The 19574-nt window shown below is 42.1% G+C and overlaps 2 protein-coding genes across 18 annotated transcripts in view; one reads left to right on the plus strand and one right to left on the minus strand.

The window, feature by feature from the left end:
- The window catches only part of FIP1L1 (factor interacting with PAPOLA and CPSF1), a 43945-nt gene extending 36209 nt beyond the window's left edge, over positions 1 to 7736 (plus strand). For 9 of the 14 annotated variants that reach the window (XM_060246361.1, XM_060246364.1, XM_060246370.1 and 6 more), the window contains 3 exons: positions 1770 to 1983; positions 5382 to 5519; positions 7409 to 7736. In XM_060246361.1, the coding sequence (XP_060102344.1) occupies positions 1770 to 1983; positions 5382 to 5519; positions 7409 to 7559 (503 nt within the window). In that variant the 3' untranslated portion in view covers positions 7560 to 7736. The remainder of the gene's footprint in view (positions 1 to 1769; positions 1984 to 5381; positions 5520 to 7408) is intronic. The other 5 variants (XM_060246362.1, XM_060246368.1, XM_060246363.1 and 2 more) reach the window with 3 other exon arrangements.
- A 597-nt stretch (positions 7737 to 8333) lies between these two features.
- The window catches only part of LNX1 (ligand of numb-protein X 1), a 127586-nt gene continuing 116345 nt past the window's right edge, over positions 8334 to 19574 (minus strand). For all 4 annotated transcript variants that reach the window (XM_060246357.1, XM_060246356.1, XM_060246358.1 and 1 more), the window contains 2 exons: positions 10791 to 10949; positions 8334 to 9077 (listed from right to left, as the gene is read on the minus strand). In XM_060246357.1, coding sequence (XP_060102340.1) covers positions 8942 to 9077; positions 10791 to 10949 — 295 coding nt within the window. In that variant the 3' untranslated portion in view covers positions 8334 to 8941. The remainder of the gene's footprint in view (positions 9078 to 10790; positions 10950 to 19574) is intronic.

Consider the following 19574-nt stretch of genomic DNA (forward strand, 5'->3'; position numbering starts at 1 on the left):
GTCTGGTGCTGTTAAAATGCTGCTGCTACGTATTATAACATATAGTTGCTAGAAGTAGTGTTTCAGTGATTTTCTCTCTTCCTCACCAACCTTTAGTTTTTTTAACTCCCTAAATGGTTTACTGTATTCTTCTTTGCTGCCAGTGGAAAAACAAGCTTGACTTTTCCTCTGTTTTTTTGTTTCTGCTCAATATTAGCTTTGCGAACCATGTAAGGATGTTGGAAGTCCTAAAATACTCAAGGGGGTGATTTTTTTTGTCAGTTGCCACCTCCCACTGCAGACCCTTGACCTCCCCGCCCCCCAGGCTTTTCATAGGGGGGCATCTATATCCCTAACGACCAGTGTTTCTGGATCATTTTGGGTTGCAGTGACAAAAGGGAAATAGTGCTTCCATGATAAGAAATCTTTCCCTCCATGGAAATTTTAGGTGGATTCAAGCCAGAAAGCCCAGCATGACATGTGCCAAGAGTTCCATTGTACATAGTGTATGTGTGGAAGTTTTCCCTTCCGTTCAGTCCCTCATGTCTCTGTGCACATATTCTGCTACCCAGGAGCTGAAAAGCTTTGCTGTGTATATGATGCTTTGGATCCTGGCCATGACTAACAAATGATACACTGGAATGCTGGAGGATGACTCTTCTTAAATAGAACTCTCTCACAATATGCTTTTAAACCAGGGCCTTAAGGTGACAAGGAATTGTTGGCTGCTTTTGAAAACAGGAGCCCTTTTATCTTGATGATAATGTCAAATTCTTATGTACCAGAGATTGCTTTCCCCCCCCCCCCCCCCACACATATATACCTTGATGGATTTTTGCTTCTTTGTAATTATTGCTCTGTATCTAAAAACACACTTGGTAGGAGTTCCAGTTTGATGTAGTGGTTAAGTATGTGGACTCTTATCTGGGAGGACCGGGTTTGATTCCCCACTCCTCCACTTGCACCTGCTGGAGTGGCCTTGGGTCAGCTATAGCTCTGGCAGAGGTTGTCCTTGAAAGGGCAGCTTCTGTGAGCCCTCTCAGCCCCACCCACCTCACAGGGTGTCTGTTGTGGGGGAAGAAGATAATAATAATAAATTTTATTTGTATCCCGCCCTCCCCGCCAAGGCGGCTCAGGGCGGCTAACAACATCTATACATGTACAACAATGGTAATAGATAAAACTTAGTTAACAATAAAAACATCTAAACGTTATAAAAACCCGTTAATAATTTAAAAAAATTTAAAATTCACTGTTTGCATTAAATTAATCTGGCAGCATAATAATATTCTGACGCTGGTGCCTGCCAGTTTACAGGAGATGCTGTAAGCTGCTCTGAGTCTCTGATTCAGAGAGAAGGGCGGGGTATAAATCTGCAGTCTTCTTCTTGCATGTTACTTTGGTTTAAAATGCATAATACCTATGAAAATTTGAGGTGTGTATCAATTTGAATTTCAGTTTCAGAATCACAGTAATTTAAACCACCGGATGGTACTGTGAATCTTTAAATAAAAAAACAGAAAGGGCCCAACTTGGTAATTATTTATATGTTTTCCTAGTGCTGAAAAATAACAAATATTTGAGCTATGAAACTTCATTATCCACTTGACAAAGTAGCATTCAAATGATGTGGCTGAACAGTCCTTGAACTTTCAATCTAGACTTCAGCTAAAGCAGCCTACGCAAATGGGGTTTCATTCATTTCAAGAGTGATCTGTGATACACTTTTCAAGTATATTCCAGCTTTTTTTTTTTTTTTTGCTTTCTAATACTGGCGTTTTTCTCTTTAGTCACCTTTCCGCACCTTGCAGGTTCTGCTCCATCGTGGACTAGTCTAATGGACACAAGCAAACAGTGGGATTATTATCCCAGAAGAGAAAAAGAGAGAGAACGAGAGAGAGATCGCGATAGAGAAAGGGATCGTGACCGTGACAGGGAGCGAGAGCGTACCAGGGACAGGGAGAGAGAGCGTGAACACAGCCCCACTCCTAGTGTGTTCAACAGGTGGGTTAAATCTAATGCTGAACTTTCCAAGTCCCGTGCCAGTCCTGGAGACCCATGTAAGTTTTTAGGTAGCTGTATATTCTTAAGGATGAAAGGGTGGTGCTCTCCATTACCAAATGCAAACCAGAAGTAGCAAAACAAATAGTATGTACAAAATGCTCACCAGGCAATTGGTATGAAGATGATGGTTTTCCATTGTTAATAGAAGGGGGAAAGTTTGTTTTCAGAGCACATTGCTATTCATAAAAGTGCTTGATGGGTTCAAGGACTCCAGTGTGAAGCTGTTGCAGTTCAGCTGCTTAGTGGGTTTATTTGGGGAAGAATGGGTTTCTAAGGAGGAATGGAGTTCTGCGCTCTATGCTTTCGGCCAAGTCATTATCATGATTTACTGTTGAACTGGACCCCATAAACGGTATAAACATGCTACAGTTCCTAATAGAGTTTAGTCTTTGTTGTCGGTGTATTGCTCCTTAATAAGGAAGCCACTGTACATCGCGTCTTGTTGAGTGTATGATGCTTGGCTGCTTACTAAGCACGACCTAGATAGGGGTTGCTGGAGTTGTGAACAGAGACTTTTGACTCATTCCTGGAACAGCAGCCATTGTGGGGATGCATCTGCACTGCTTGTGAAAACTGCTTTTGAAACTTAATGGTTTCAAAAGCAGAGTGAAGAGCAGGAAGCATCTGTGCATGGCCAGCAGCAGGCCTCAGATTCAGCAGGAGCTCACAGGAGCACAGCTCCCGAACCTTTCTGAGGGTTCCCCCTCCTCCTCCCCACCTTGTCCATTGAATAGTAGGTGCAGCTGCATAACAATCCCTGGATGAGCTCCACCACCTATTTTTCTACAAAGCAACCCCTGGCCAGCAGTAATATAATTTCCTGCTGGGGGCATGTACAGTTGCTTGAAGAATTATTATTGGTTCCTTGTAATCACATTTTGGTTTTGTTTGTTTTTTTAAAACATCAGGATATGATTTCTGCAAGTGGAGTGTATGCTAAGAGTTCCATTCTCCAGTCCTTAAGATGCAGGGACACAGTGCACAAATCTTGCATAATAAGCCCCAACCTTACTTTGTTCTGATATCATTGAATAACATTCTAACTTATACATCATTTGATGCTGCTTTTTAGTTATTCAAATGTCCCTGGTGTTTCAGAATGCTGTGTACCTAACATACATTAAATTAAATTTTTAGTACGTTGCTTTAATTTTTTCATGTACTTCAACAAGAGCAACACAAAAGTAGTATTACCATGGTAAACACAATTCCAGGGGTGAATTTTTTTTTTGTTATTCCTGCAACCAACCCAACATTTGAATTTAAGGGTAAAGATGTAGTTCCTTTTGTTCATAGGGTTTGTTTTGTAGGGTTGCAGACTTTGTATGTGTTTTGTGTTGCAAATTACAGGGTCAGTGTATTATATGTTAGATCCATTTAACATCTGTTTCTTAGGCAGCTTGATTGAAGGCCCGAAAAAGTCTGGTCATTCAAGGGTGCTTGAAATGAACCTTAATGTTTTCCAGGCCTCGAGAAGTCTCTGTGGTGCTGCCAAACTTATCAGTAACGGAGGGGGAAAGGAGGTGTGTGTGTGTGTGTGTGTATTGTGACTAAATTATCCAACATCTGCAGTAAAGCTGCTGCCACATGGCTGTGTAAGAAACTAGGAGGCCCTTCGCCTAGCACAAGTTTGATTAGGAAAGTAACAGAAAAAGTGGGAGGCTCCAAAGCTGTGGATCATTCAGATACCACGCTGTTGAACACATACGGCTTTAAAAATTAATTATTTTTAACCGTTTTCCAGCAGTGGAGGACATTGTTTGTGACAAATGGAATACAAAAAAATTAGGCTGCAGGAGAGCTCTCTTAGACATGAATGTGGATACTAGTATACAAAGAGACTGTTCCTCCTCCTCCCCCTCTGCCACCTTGTAGAGAAGTTTAAAATTCACACTAAAAGGCTTAGGTCATGAAGTGCAGCATCTCTTCTCCAGGTGGTTAACTTAATGTTAGTTTTCATGCCTTAACGGGCCTGGGATCCTTTTTTGTTTTCTTTCACTGGAGCTTTCTGAGATCTGTAACACCCTGAAGACTCTATATAGATTTCCAGCCAGATGCACTGAACTGATTCAACTTGTCAATCAGGCTGCTGTATTTCTGCCCAGTTAATCCCAAGAAGGTTGTTGATTCTAACTAGAGCGGATGCTAAATAGCTCCCAGGCGATGCACAGGTGATCCATAACTGGATCTTTCCCTTCTTGAGTGGTTTCTTCCAGATTAACTGTTTTGATGTTTGTCCTACCCAGGCTCAGTCTGTCAAGTCCTAAATAAAAGAAAATGCTTAAAACATTTAGGCAGTTTTCTGCTAGATCAGTACTCTGATATACTTTTCCTTCAGAAAAACTGAGTATTGGACTCATACTATTTTAATTTATGTTGAGAAACCAATGAGCACAAACACAAAAAAAGCCCATAACAGCATCCATCTGTAGTAATTTTGTCCATGGAAAATATTCAGGAGGTACATTGTAGTACTTTCTTTTACGCAGTTTCAGTTTTCATAAGAACCTTTCAGATCTATGTCCAGTTCTTTACAGTCTGTGCCCAGATCACAGATTATGGACTGGAATGGCCATACCAAAGTATTATGAAGTCAGTTCTTTGAGCCCCCAAGGAAGCTTAACCCTTGCTTTTAGTTAGTTTGGGGGTTTTCCCCCTTGAACAGCTGTTCATGCCACACGGCAACCAGTTTTTGGAACTGAGAAAAGTTTCAAAGGCCATTTGCAGTGTGACGTAAGAGTCAGCTTCTGAAGAATGGCTTTTAATATGAAACTGGGCTAGTGCAAGAGCCTGTGGCTCTTTACTTGCTGGCCCATGATCAGAAACTGATACAACAAGGCGGGGGGCGGAATACAAAACAGCCACACAGCCATGGGTAGATTGTATGGAACTTTTTCTGTTAATGATGACACTCTCCTTCATTACCAGGAGCCTTCCTCTGGTACATGGCTCCTTGAGCTAGAGAAAAGCTCTGCTGTTAGTGGAAACTTTCTGTTTGCTCAAACTCCCATGTTACTGTCACAGTAATCCTTCAAAGCAGTACTGCTTAATCACTGGTTGTATAACCATGTTTTACTAATTTTGTACTTGATTTATGCCTTCCATCTTAAGATGTTACCCATTGTTAGGACTTTGCCAGTCTTTTTATACAGTATTCTTAATGTTAAAGATTCCCAGTACTTTGAGAAATCAGACTGTGTTGTATGTAGAGACCACCTGAAGATCTCACAGTGCATTCAGCTCTGTATTTTAATTTGCATCTGGGAGGTATCCAGGGTGGACTCTATTTCAGCATTTTCTTGCTTACATTTTCTTGCTTACATGGCATTTTTTGGCAGTGATGAAGAGCGGTATAGGTACAGAGAATATGCAGAAAGAGGCTATGAGCGGCATAGAACAAGCAGGGAGAAGGAGGAACGACACCGAGAAAGGAGACACCGAGAAAAGGAAGAGACAAGACACAAGTCATCTCGAAGGTTGGCTATTTCGGTACTTTTATGGGGTAGAAAGACCCTAGCTGCTGCTTTTCTGTTGTTGGCATGTTAAAATAGAGCCAACAGTAATTCTATTTCAGTGTTAGCCTTTGTGGCAGACTGGACCTGTATCGGCTGGTGGGCCCTGGCTCTGCCTACCCTTCCTGGCATTCTGACCCGAAGGGGCCGTTCCACTCCACTGCCTCCGGGTATTGCTGCCACCACTTTCCCTGTCTTGGGCTCTGGTTAGGCAGGGCAGCTGCCTAAGCTCCCTCCAGTGTCACTAGGAACCCACCTTGGGGCTTCCCAGAAGTCTTTGGGACTCCCCTGGAGAGTTGGCAGCTGGCCATTTACCACTTCTCCTTCCTAGGAATTCCCTGACCCACTCTCAGTGTTTCCAAGCCGTTGAAGGAACTATATGGTGCAAAGAGCCTTCACTCCTTTAACAGTTGAAAGATTTATTTAAAACTCACAACTATTTACAGGAATATCAATCTTTAACAGTTGAAAGATTTATTTAAAACTCACAACTATTTACAGGAATATCAGAGGTGAACAGAAGTAGTAAAATAACATAGGCAAAAACACTCCATCTCTCTCCTGACTATAAACTCTTACCTTACCTAGATGGTATGCAGGACAGGCACCTTACTTAGTTACTCTTGGGTAAGCTGGTCAAACATATGCCCCAAAATGGCACTGACTCTGGCCCAGGAACAGGGCTATCTCTGCCTCTATCTGTTGCAAGCTCCAACCAACAACTGACTGGCTTCCCACCCCTGAACTCAATAATATAAATAGCAGTTCCCGCCAAGGAACTGCCTCTCTCTCCTGCAGCATTCTGGGGCAGATCTTCTCTAACCTTGAGGAATTTCCTGTCCTCTCTAGGGAGTTGCCCTCAGCTTACTGGTTACAGACAGGAGGGGAGGGGGGAATGAGGAGGATTCTAGGCCAAAGTCTACCTAGAGTTTGATAGTCTCCTCCCATCCAACTCACAGACAGTTAAACCTACATACAAAATGATGTTTCTTCACAGCCTTTATTTCAGGTGAGCAGTATATGAAAATGAGCTTGAATTTGTATTTCAAATGCTTAGTAATTCGACATATAAAGCTTAAGACTTTCCTCCTGCAGTGATGCACAGGGCCAACACAATCAAATCTCATTATTATCATTTCTATTATGAGATGTAGTATCTACTGGATTTCTGCACAGTTGAAGGTAAACCCCCACCTTTAAACTGTGTTTTCATCAGACTTGACAGATCGGAGAAATTGGCATGCATTTGTATTTTCACAGTTTCAGTCTAATCAAAGCCAACTGGGTGGGAATAACTAATGATGAAATTATTTTGTGTTGCATTATGAAAGAGACAAAACCAGTATATATATATTGTCTCTATCACTGTAGAGCAAAAAGGAAGACCTCCTTGCTTTAAAAAGTTTTCCATGTTAAAAAAAAAAGTCTTAACAGCTTTTAAAGACCTTGTTGTACAGTGTCAAATAATGCTTGCAGAACAGGATTAACACAGGCCTTTTAAAAATCTCAACTTTTGTTCATTGAAATAAAGCCTGGCCTCATGATTCCAGAGAAATTTGATCATGCGATGGTAAAGATGTTCATTGCAGTCCTTTTGTGCCAAGCAAGCTGTCTGTGCCTACTTTAGAATATCTGTTGCAAGACAAAATAAGAGTGGGATTTGATAGTGGGATTTTCTTTGGTCCCTTTCTAGTTTTTGTTTGGACATGCTTAAGAGGCATGTGTGAGCAGTTAGTTGTTAACTTTAGGATGTCAACAGTTGGCTTCCAGTCAGGGTGGTACTGATTTTGAGAGCCTCCAGGCAGACATGATCCTATTAAAGAAAGTGTTCTTCTCTGTTGCTTTTCTCCTAGTAACAGTAGACGCCGTCATGACAGTGAAGAGGGAGACAGTCACAGGAGGCACAAACACAAAAAATCCAAAAAGAGCAAAGAAGGAAAAGAAACAAGCGGTGGAGAACCTGCCCCAGAACAGGAAAACACTGAAGCTGCCGCTACAGAATAGGCATGTGTGACTTTTGCCTACCAGCTTATTATATTAGTACCAGAAATAGATTGCTCTAAAATCTGATTATTTTTCTGGGTCTTAACAAAAATTGCTCTTAATCTTGTTCTGTTAGTACAAAAGCATAAGTTTAATTTGAATTTTTGAAAATAAAGAGAGTGAATTTTCCATGTTTAAGCACATTGTTTTGTCTTACCTACACTACTAGAAAGAACACAGAAGGTACACAGTGAGAGTTGTGCTTGGTTGGTGAGAATTTTGTGCACTTCCTTTGTGAGTTTATGAAGTCTTTCCAAATAGTAAGAGCAAGTTATTTCATTCCACTAATTCTGGAGATATTCTGTGTCTCAGCACAAACATCATGGAAGAATGAATCAAAATGAACATTAATTTGAGAAACCTGGTTGGCTGTATAGATGTGTTATGTAAGAAAGATACTCCCATTTACCACCTGTCGCTTTCCATGCATACCCATGTAAAAGCCACATATCCTTACTGCACAGCAGTAGCATCTATTTGTGATGCTTCACATGCTCTTGGAAAGATGTTATACTCAGCTGCTGAAATCTCCCTTCATTTCAGTTAATTTGTCATAAATAAACCTGGAATTTTTTTCCTTCCTCTTTGGCAAGTAATTGGTATACTACTCTGGCAAGTAATTGGTATACTACTTCTCTTGCAGTTAGTATGTTAATCCCAAATGAGACATACAGCAGGCAGGACACGAAGGTAAAACAGTTGTGTGCCATGAATCAGAAGCACTGAGGAGGAAAGTGTATTTTGTGCTTTTTTTTAATGAAAATAACCTGGCTTTACAAGTAACAATTACAATTATCTTAACAGTAGAAATGAAAATTTCATTCACAATTATTACACACTAGGAAACAAAGTGTTTTGAAAAAAGATCTGCTTCATACTGACCACCAAAAGGGACTTCATGTAATCATCAGAGTGCTATCTGTGTCTTGAGGACATGCTGTCACCTTTACTGTTAGAAAAGTATTTCACAGTTATTTAAGAGTTCTTGAGAACATTTGCAAACTAAGTGTTCAAATTTATTTTCTTTTAAAAACTGTAAGTGTAACATATTACTACTGCTGCTTTGATTAGATATAAAAATACAAACATATGAGACAGAGAGCAGCAAGAATGTGTACCCTGATTTATGATTTCAGTGGACTTCCATATTTTAAAAGTGCATGTTTTTCTAACACATATCATGAAGTATTTCTTAAGATCATTCTGTTCGTTGAATGCACATTTACATTTCACAATTTTCTTTTACAAGTATACAGTTGACCAGATAGTGGAGCAAAGAGATGTCCATATCAAGTGCTTCATTTGTGTCAAACAATTTGTTGCTCTCCAGCTGAAATGAATCCTTATAAAAAAGTGCCAGGCCAGGACACAATGGTGAGCGTGATTTTCCCCTTCAGCTCCTTTAACATCCTTGCCAAGCTCGCATGCGCCATTCCAGAAATACTTCTGCCATTAACTGCAAGGAGGATGTCACCACACCTGGAAAATTGAAATTGGGAAGGGGAATAATAAGTATTGGTACTTTTGATAGGAAATTTCCCTGGATGGGAGGGAATCTCCCTTTGCTGGTCTTAATTTTGGAACATCCCTTGCCATTTGTTTTGTCAGAAAGGGTAGCAGGTTAGATAAACTATAGGGACTATTAGTGAACAGCGTGGAAATAAGAGGCAAATGGAGTGCAAATAAGCTAGGCTTCATTGAAACCCAGATGGACAGGAATTAACCCTTCTGAACTTCTTTCACCTTTCATTTCTAAGTCTGATATTTCTAGAAGAAAATGAGAAGACAAAGAACTTTGTGAACATTTTCTGTGATGGCTTTTAAGGTCCATCAGACTGACATCTGATGTAATGTACAAAATATACATGTAATGTAATTTTCCTAATGTCATACCAGTATCACTTTGTAAATAGGTCTTAACAGGTTTTTTTTGCAGATCACTAGCCATAAAGTAAATTTGCTCTAGTCAAGACTACTTGCTTATCAAAAGAGTATCAAACATTTTATTTGGGAAACTCACCATTAGAATGTAATCATTTTGTTAGAAACTGTCTCTACCTGCTTGGACCCAGAAGGGAGGCCCAGTTGTTCCCTGATGCTGCACTATCTTGGGGGGGGGGGGCTCCCTTTGAATTTAAAGTGTTTTACGGCTGTGTGGATTGTCTGTCTGTGGCTCTATCTTCTGATAGGTTTTATTGCCCTGGGATAAAAATGAACCTACTTTGATGTATAAATCATTGCTTGATTGCTTCCAGGTTTTGACTTTATCAGAAGGCAAGCCGTGTTAAATGGGCACATTGATCCCAGTTCTGTCAGAATCATTTCAGTGCAAGCAAGACATAACTGTCACACATGGCACTCTGCTGCTTAATACAAGGGAAGATCACTTGGTTGGATCAAACCAACTTTTTCACTGGTGGAAAAGGGTGGGGGGGTCCTCTGACCATGCAACCCACCCCCCATAAAACCCTGTGTTTGGGATGGGTTGTATCAAGGAGGGAAATTAGGTGAGATTAATTGAGGGGGGGGGCAGGACTGGCTTGATCCAATCCAATATGATTAACATTCATGACCAGTATTCAGTAGGGCTGCATTCGTATGTCAAGTTGATATTACTCGTTTGAAAGAAACCAGTTTATTGAGACATTTGAATGGGAGTGCTTTAACAAATTGCAGCTTGTTTTTGTCTAAAAACAGATTTCTAAACTGTTTCTAAATAGCCCCAGTTTAGAGATCACAATAAACTGCAGTTTTAGATACTAGATGCTTGCAGGGCTATTGTGGTGTAGGTGCCCAAGCTTGTACCTTCTCTTGCTCTGGTAACTCTTTTGATCTGTTGCTTGGCAGTCAAGAACATAAAACTTGAGTGCAACCCTGGGTTTTGGGTTCCCATCCTCCTTCCAAAATGTGCTGTGTCATCAGGTAGGGACGTGTACATTATCTTTTGTTGGTATAGAGTGCTTCTGGGATCTGCCTGCCACACAGTCAGTAGGTCCTATGGACAAAGCATACATCTGTGTGTTTTATGAGACATGTTCTCTTCAAGGAAAAACAAGTCCAGCAGTGGTTTTCCATATTCTGCAACGTCTGAAGACTGTGTACCAACTTAGGGTGTGGATGGTCTAATTATTGGGAACTGTTGAGATACTTGGATGGAAAGGACTAATTGGTAATCAGTATGATTTTCATTACCTGATTCTTCCATCGTTATAGGCTGGAGTCCCTCCAACAATGGATTTGATAAAGAATGGCTTGTTTCCACTGTTTGCTTCATAACCTCCTACGATACTGAAGCCTAAGCTTCCTGCTGTATTTCTTCGTAATATAATTTCTTTGCAGCTGTATAAATACCTAAGGGGAAAACAGTCATTCAGATCAGTGGTGCTATGAGCAATTAAAACTATTGTTGAGGTGACTCTGTTGTGTCTTCCTTTAAAAAAAAAAAATCAACGTATACATCTATATACACGTTCTGCATGGCGCACTTGAGTTAGGTCATAAACTTCACTTTGTAAGTGTGCCAAGTAATAACAAGTGAGGGTGATTTTTGTCCTGTAGGCTGGAAGTGTTCCCCATTTTAATAACTGCTGTAACCCTAATTTTGGTGGATGAAAACCAGCATGTGTGATTTTAACCACATCAGCAAAGTAATGCTAAACATTTTTGCAGAAGTTGATGAACATGTAAGGTAGACCTTACATTAGGCCACACCCCCTGATGTCACCATTGTTTCACAGGGTTTTTAGTAGAAAAAGCCCAGCAGGAACTCATTTGCATATTAGGCCACACCCCCTGGTGCCAAACCAGCCAGAACTGCTTTCCTGTGCATTGCTGCTTTAAAAAAAAGGCCCTGAACTTGCCATTTACTCATCCCTCAAACTAGGTGTGACATGGGAGATCAAGAGTTCCTGCTCAGGTACTAGAATCTTTCACTTCCCCTTTAAGGGAAAGCTTCCTTTCAGCCAAGTGAGGAAAAACTGTCCCAAAGAGCAGGAGGGTGGGGTGAAAGCTTTCAAAGCAGTTGTTGGGGAGGGAGGACATTTCTCCAGGGCCTCTTGACACACACGGTAGGAAGAAGGGTCACAAGCATGACTCAAGGTAAGCAGAAACAGCTTTGTCATATTGTGCCGGCTCCTTTAGTTGCTTGCACTCAACACCCAAGTCTGTAATTCATTTATTATCTACATAAGAGGTTGTTGCTGGGGTTTTTTTTTTAAATGATTGCATTATGGTCAAGCAGGCACTTAACAAAATAGTAATTGAGCCAACTGACATTTTTGAAGTCTGGTGGATTCTCTGTCCTCAAGGAGATGAGAATATTTTTAGACAGCCATTCTTTATGCCCTCAGAACTCCCAAACTAGGCAGTCTGACATTACCATACAATTTTAAATTTCAACAAATAAATAGTCAATGGAGTAATGTGGTCAACCCATTTTTTCCCCGGACATCTGGAAGTACAACGCCAATATCACCTGTGCAACGAGGATATCTCAGGATGGGTATGGGGAGAATTTTAATGGCTGGGACTACTAGACAGACCAACCACCACTTAAATATTGGGTGAGACTGGAGCATCCTCTGGAATTAGAGGTTGTGTGGAAAGGTATATTTTTAGAACTAGGGGCATTTTGTCCCAGGGTCCAAGTATCTTTTATCTCTAATAAAAGCATGTTTCCAAATACTGTCAACCACCACCCACAGATTTTCCAAAAGATGCCAGAGCCAATTCATTCATTGTTCCAATTTTGAAATGTGATTTGTTTTACATTTTCTGCATACTGGCTTTAAAAAAATAGTTTTGTTTGATTTATATCTCACCCTCCCCAGCAAGTGGGCTCAGGCCCCAGATGGAAAATAAGTTTTCATTGAAGAAGAGTTTTTTCACTTTTCTTTACCTTAAGGAATCTCAGAGTGGCTTACAATCTCCTTCCTTTTCTCTCCCCACAACAGGTATCTTGTGAGGTAGTGGGGCTGAGAGAGTTCTAAGAGAACTGTGACTGACCCAAGGGCACCCAGCAGGCTTCAAGTGGGAACGGGGAATCAAACCCAGTTCTCCAGATTTGAGTTTTTGTTGGGTTTCTGATGCAATTTCACTTCCTGTTGTCATGAGTTAATTAAATGTTTGTATATGCGTGCTGATGTTTAGCCAGTGAGTAGGTAGGGCCAATGAAAATGTGTGCACGTACTTCCCGCTAAGGCTAGGTGTCAATATGCATAATGACCATTGAGGGAGAGCCCTAATAGGCTAATCCATATATTTGGGTGGTGGTCTGAGGGAAACCATTTGGTCAGTTTTATTGCCCTTTGTGTTAAGCCCTTAGATCTCCATGCAGTTGAAGTTAGGACTCCAGAGAGTCGAGATGTAGTCTAGAAGTTAGAAAGGATATTGAATCCTTCTTTGTTTTCTAGAAATCCCAGTCAACCCTTTCCTCATTAGAAAAGTAAACTACGGTACTTTTATTCGTAAGCTAAACCGTGTGCCTGGCTGCTTTTTGTGGTTATCTCCACGTTACTCTGCTAAAGGTATATGTAAATCCCAACAGTTTTAACAGCTGCACGACACTGGCTCTCTTAGTGGCATCCATGTTATACAGAATTATGATTCCTGCTTGAAGAAGGGTTTGGTGCAGCTTGAAAGCCGGTAGCCCTATGCTTGCAACTTAGCTGGTCCAAGATAACTTTTAAAAAATATCTGCATTTGAGGCCAATGCAGCAAAAAATATCTGCATTTGAGGCCAATGCACTTCTAATAATTCTACTCCCTTCAGCATAGGCAGCACTGAGTGATAGCTTCACACTGGAAAGGGAACACAGTTGGAAGGAGAGGTTTTTAAATAATCCTTTAAAAATAAAAATAGGTTTTTATTTTTAAAAAAGGAATAGGTTTTTGCTTTGTTCTTCAGCAGGGTTTTTATAGCCCTGCAAAATGAGTCTCTTGGGATCTACAAATATTCACCTGCTGGCAAGATTCGGGGTACAGTGTTTGCACAACAGCTAGCTGGTTGCTAATGTGAAACTCAGGTGGCTCCCTGTTCTCCTTCCGCAGGAGGTTGGTTTTATTGCTTTGCCATCTGTGTGGGACTTCGCACAATGAATTCCATTTTTCATGATGATATAAGCTTGCAGGATTTAATGGTGCTTACCAAGGTCATGAACAAATGTTGCCAGGATTCAACCATTATTATTAGCTATCAACTAGTTCACAGGTAAATCCAAGCATGCCTATAGTTGTGCAGTTGTCTTTCACTTTACAAGGGGGGGAGTCTTCCTACATCTAATCTGCACACATTTCTCTTTCCAAAAACCACCTGACAAGGTGCCATTCCACTCAAGGATGATGTGGGTCAAAAAAAGCCCCACACCATTTTGCCCTGCAGTTAGAGATATAGAACACCTCAGTTTCTTCAGAGCCAGTTTGGTGTAGTGGTTAAGTGTGCAGACTCTTATCTGGGAAACAGGGTTTGATTCCCCACTTCTCCGCTTGCAGCTGCTGGAATGACCTTGGGTCAGTCATAGGCTAGCTCTCGCAGAGCTGTCCTTGAAAGGGCAGCTTCTGGGAGAGCTCTCTCAGCCCCAGCTACCTTGCAGGGTGTCTGCTGTGCAGGAGGAAGGTAAAAGAGATTGTAAGCCAATCAGATTCAGAGTGAAGGGCAGGGTATAAATCCAATTTCTTCTCCCCTCCCCCGAATACTTCCTCAGTTTAGGTGACTCTGATAGGCCTACCCTTCTTGCTCAATTTTGCTATGCTCAATTTTGACCTTAGTCTGAATTGTTGCAGTGTGACCCACAAACAATACCATTAGTTTGAGCTTCTCTGACACTTGGAGCACCCAGACAAAGCGTAAGGTGAGCTCACAGGCTTGCACTTTTAATGATATTTGATAATGGCTCTAGCTACTGCGTTTTTATCTCCTTGTCTATTCCTTGATTCTCTTGTATCCTGCCTTGCTCACTGGATGAGAAGACAGGGCTAACGGATGTTGGAACAAGATGTCCAAGGATTCAGCTGTGATGGTTTTACAATGCCTGGGTTTGCAAAAAAAGAGCCCAACGAAGCAAAAACAGCAACTCCCTCTGGTCAAAGTAATTACCAAGAGAAGGCCAGTGTGCAGTTTAACATCCATTTGATGCAGGTGGGTGGCTTGACCAAAGCTTTATTAACAAGGGGAGCCAGCAGGGACTCCATAGTCAGCACTCCTTTAGGTTCCTGATAAAAGCCCAAGGCTGGCCTCAGTTAACCAACTGGAAGCAGAAGCCATAACAAACAATGTGGGGTGTTCAGAGGGAGGGGGGTGAACAGCAGAAGTCCATTCCTGTGTATGTTACTACCATAAGTCAGCACTGGCCGATGCTAGACGTGCCACAGGAACATAACAACTGGGGCAAAAAAATTTGTTTCAAAGCATAAAATCACAAAATACATTGAACCATTTTTCAATTGCCTGTAAATTGATGTTCTTACTAGACTGCTATTTGTAATTTATTACTGCTTTTTTGGGGGGGGGAGGGGATGTTTTTAAAAACTCATTCTATATGTCTGGTCATAAATAGCAGTGTTCTGTGACAGTTTATTGTTAGAATTTGGAAGACTGAACTTGAGCATATGTAGCTCTCAGGATGCAATTTAAATAAATAACTGAACTAACAAGAACTTCAGCAAAACGGCTGTGTTAGTTTGTTGCACCAAAAGGAAACTAGGACTGCTAAGCCCCCAGTCCAGGCAGGGAAACCTTGCCACATTGGGCTGGCAGGGGAAACCTCCCCCTATGTTGCTGGTGTGATGATGTCACCTGGCAGTACGTCATTGTGCCGGTGATATCACGTGCGGTCGCTCTAGGCATTTCCGAGAAAACTTTATGGTTTTCCTTGATGCTCTAGCCCTTTGGGAGGGAAAACTCTATGGTACAATAGGTACCATATGGTAAAATAGGTACCATGGAGATTTTCCCTCCCAGATGGCTAGAGTGTCTAGGAAAACCATAGAGTTTTCTCAGAAATGCCAAGAACAGCCACATGTGATGTTGCTGGCGTGATGACGTCATTTCCAGGTGACATCATTGCGTTGCGCACGCTCAGGGGACTTGGCAACCCTAAAAGGAAACAGGAACCATGTGATCAGGCCTCATTTTGGGCAGGAGCTCACAGGAGTAGAGCTCCAGAACCTCTTAATTTTATTGAGATCTCTCTTTCTCCCCCACCCACCAAAAATAATTGCTTCTGAACTCCATTGTTCAACCCCCCCTGTGAGAATTTTGCTGAACTCTAAGATTTGACAAACTTTTTAATATTTCCCCCCACAAAAAATGGGGAAATAACCAAAACATAAAGCAGACAGATGGAAATCTTCCTTATGCCACTGTGGCCACATAGGAGAAAGTAGTTTTAACAGTATGATGGGAGTAAGGTTTTATTACGACAATTATAATTCAAGAACTATATTTAGAGGTAGATGGTGAGCTGATATAACTTAGTACACCTTTGGGTGATGTCAGGGGGTGTGTGGCATATGCAAATGAGTTGTGCTAATGAGCTCTGGCACTTCTTTTTTCTATGAAATGACCCCTGCACGTGGTATCTTAAAAATGAATTAAATTTGATTCTGCCGTAACCTTTTGTGGACCACAGACCAAGTCATCAGATGCATGTAGCTGGTTGTGAAACAAAGCAACAAGTTACGTTCACATGGGGGGGAGGAGGAGGGATGGATTCACTCAAAAAAGGCTGGGATTAGTTAATTTTAAAAAGAAGCCCGATATAGAAGCACTTTGTTAAGCATCTGACTGACCTTGAACATTGTATTGTGGCTATTGGTGTTGAACTGGAAAGTGTACAAAATGCTGTCTGAGCAGCCCTGACCATCTAATCTCTCTCAAAGTGAGCACTGAGAAAAACACTAACAAACAGAGCAACTAAACTGTCTGTTCCGGCTGAGGCAGGCAAGAAAGCCAGGCAAAGCCACCCAAACCTGCAGTTGCTGCACCAATTGCGTGCTTGCGGGGCTTTGTGATGGAAGTGCGGCCGTTTCATTTAAGTGGGTTTTCTAAATTGGGCTTTGGTGAGTCATCCTTAGATGCTCTGGTAGAGCTTGAGTAACTGTTGCTTGTCTTCTCTGCAGTATGAGTAAAACAAATGCCGGTTATGAAACAGACATGCATGCTAACATTCATCTATCACAACCAGACAGCAGGATTTGGTTTTTTGACAGCTAGGAGGTGAAGGAAAGGACGGACTGAGAAGATGGGGCAAGGATAGGGCATGGTTTGCTACAGAGAAACCCAAAGCTAACTTACTGCTGGGATAATACATACCTATACTTAAATACTGTTTTTAGAAGAGATAAAAAGGCAGTCCCCTGTGCACGCACCAGTCGTTTCCGACTTTGGGGTGATGTTGCTTTCACAATGTTTTCACGGCAGACTTTTTATGGGGTGGTTTGCCACTGCCTTCCCCAGTCATCTACACTTTCCCCCCAGCAAGCTGGGTACTCATTTGACCGACCTTGGAAGGATGGAAGGCTGAGTCAACCTGGAGCCAGCTACCTGAACCCAGCTTCTGCCGGGATCGAACACAGGTTATGAGCAGCAAGTTTGGACTGCAGCCCTGCAGCTTTACCACTCTGCACCACGGGGCTCTTTTTAGGAGAGATAAGTGTGTATAAATGGCTTGCGTAGATATGCATGCGTAAAGTGTTATCAAGTCACAGCTGACTTATGTCCAGGGCTTTTTTTGAGCAGGAACGCCATTCCAGCTGGCTTGTTGTCAGGGATTGTAGTCTAATAAACAAATGGGTTACTGCTGGGCTTTTTCTACCAAAAAAGGGTGAAACAAGGGTGATGTCAGGGGGTGTGGCCTAATATGCAAATGAGTTCCTGCTGGGCTTTTCCTGCTTATGGTGACCCTGCCAAAGGTTTTCAAGGCACGTGAGAAGCAGAGGTGGTTTGCCATTGCCTTCTTCTGCAGCATCTTTCCTAGGTGGTCAACCTTCCAAGTGTCAATCCTACTTAGCTTCCAAAATGGAGCGGTAGCATGCTGCCTTCCTTCCCCCAAAGCAGCAACTGTTCAGAGTTAAAGCGGATCAGGGATAGGCAGCAATGCAGCATCTACCTGAGAAGGTGCTGTTATGTCAGCAAACAAAATATGTTTTGCGGGGGGTGGGGGGGCGGGGAGATGAGGTTTATAGTTGGGTTTAATGGGTAGCTGGGCAATTCTGGGAAGTATTTATTTATTTATTTTATGGGTATTTCTATCCCACCTCTCCTGCCAAAGCAGGCTCAGGGTGGCATATTATGACAGGCACAAGCCAAGACTGTTGCCTGTATCGGGGACTCTGGGGGGGGGCTGTTTTTTGAGATAGAGGCACCAAATTTTCAGTATAGCATCTAGTGCCTCTCCCCAAAATACCTCCCAAGTTTCAAAAAAATAGGACCAGGGGGTCCAATTCTATGAGCCCCCCAAAAAGGTGCCCCTATCCTTCATTATTTCCTATGGAAGGAAGGCATTTAAAAATTTGTGCAGTCCCTTTAAATGTGATGGCCAGAACTCCCTTGAAGTTCAATTATGCTTGTCACACCCTTGCTCTCGGCTCTGCCCCCAATGTCTCCGGGTCCACCCCCAAAGTCCCCAGATATTTCTTAAATTGGACTTGGCAACCCTATCTTCAAGGTACTACTGGACTCCAACTCTGTTCTACAGCAGGAGGCAGGTTTGCTTACCCCTGTTCCCTCTCTATGGGATGCCACAGTCATCTCCCTTGGAGCCTGGAGAGTGGCCAGGCTCTTCCTCCACGGCCCTTCAGGGGACTGCCTTCTGAAGGGGTCCCTGGGGGAGGGACATCCCAGGCATCTCCTTCTCTCTCCAGTCCAGGGACTAGATCCTGTAGACTGGCAAGAACAAGGCAACTGCATTCCTATACGTTCCTGCTAAAAAAAAAAAAAGCCCTACCCAGAATATTTGAATCAATTACTTCCTAGGCCTTCAGGACTGTTCTTTCTGCAAGACAGGCTGATAACTGCAGGAAGGCTTTGACAAAATATCCTTGATGCTTATCTGATGCTGATCGGGTGGGCAGTGGACCTTGACAATCCTAAGTGGGTACAGAATAGTCATATTCTCAGATAAGGGGCTGCACATTACAGTATATCATATGCAATATAATGTGATGCACAGTTGGTGAAAAATACCCCACTAAAGAACTTCCAGATGTGGGCTGTGAATATCGGAGAGTCAAATACTGAGAAAGAAAAGAGGCTCTATATAGGTAAGATTAAAGTATCTAGTAACTTGTTCTCTTCAGCAACAAACCCCATATTCTGATTCCTGAATTCCGCACGAGCAAGCAAGTACTAGTAAGAAATCCACCTCTGTTCCTGTCAATTATAACCAGCTTTATACTGTCTCCTACCACTGACCCCCCTTTTAATCTGAATTTAAGAACACCAATGCACCAGTTCAGCATACTAATCCCCTTTAGTGTTCCCTACACACTGTGGCCCTGTGTTGTCGAGTGGTGCTGCAGCTGGAGATATGATTACAATGAACTTCCTGTTTGCAGACCTCTTGACATGGCGGGTAATTTTCCTTAAGTAAAAGAAACCAGGAGGGGAAGGCGGGGGGGGGGAGTTTGGAGTGAGGCAGCACATCATGTATAACTTTGGGACGGGAGGATATAAAACTGTTCTATTGGTTTTGTTTTGATCTCGAAGGACGCCTTCGTTCTTGAGTTTAACTGTGCTTATACCCAAACATATAGAATGAGAACTTAAAGCTGCTCCACCCTGTGCAACCTTAGAACACAAATCTTAGCTTTGGCCATTTAAGGTGGAGAGTGGAGTTACAAACGGAGAGGGGGGGTTGTAAACAAAATAAAGTGTAGCATGTGGACAGAAACTGTCTCAAACTGTCACAGTGACACTAATAGAATATAAGGGGTTTTCTTTGAGCAGGAACGCACAGAAATGCAGTTGGTTTGGCATCA

The sequence above is a fragment of the Heteronotia binoei genome, chromosome 9 (genome assembly GCF_032191835.1).
Source record: "Heteronotia binoei isolate CCM8104 ecotype False Entrance Well chromosome 9, APGP_CSIRO_Hbin_v1, whole genome shotgun sequence".
Lineage (NCBI taxonomy): Eukaryota > Metazoa > Chordata > Lepidosauria > Squamata > Gekkonidae > Heteronotia > Heteronotia binoei.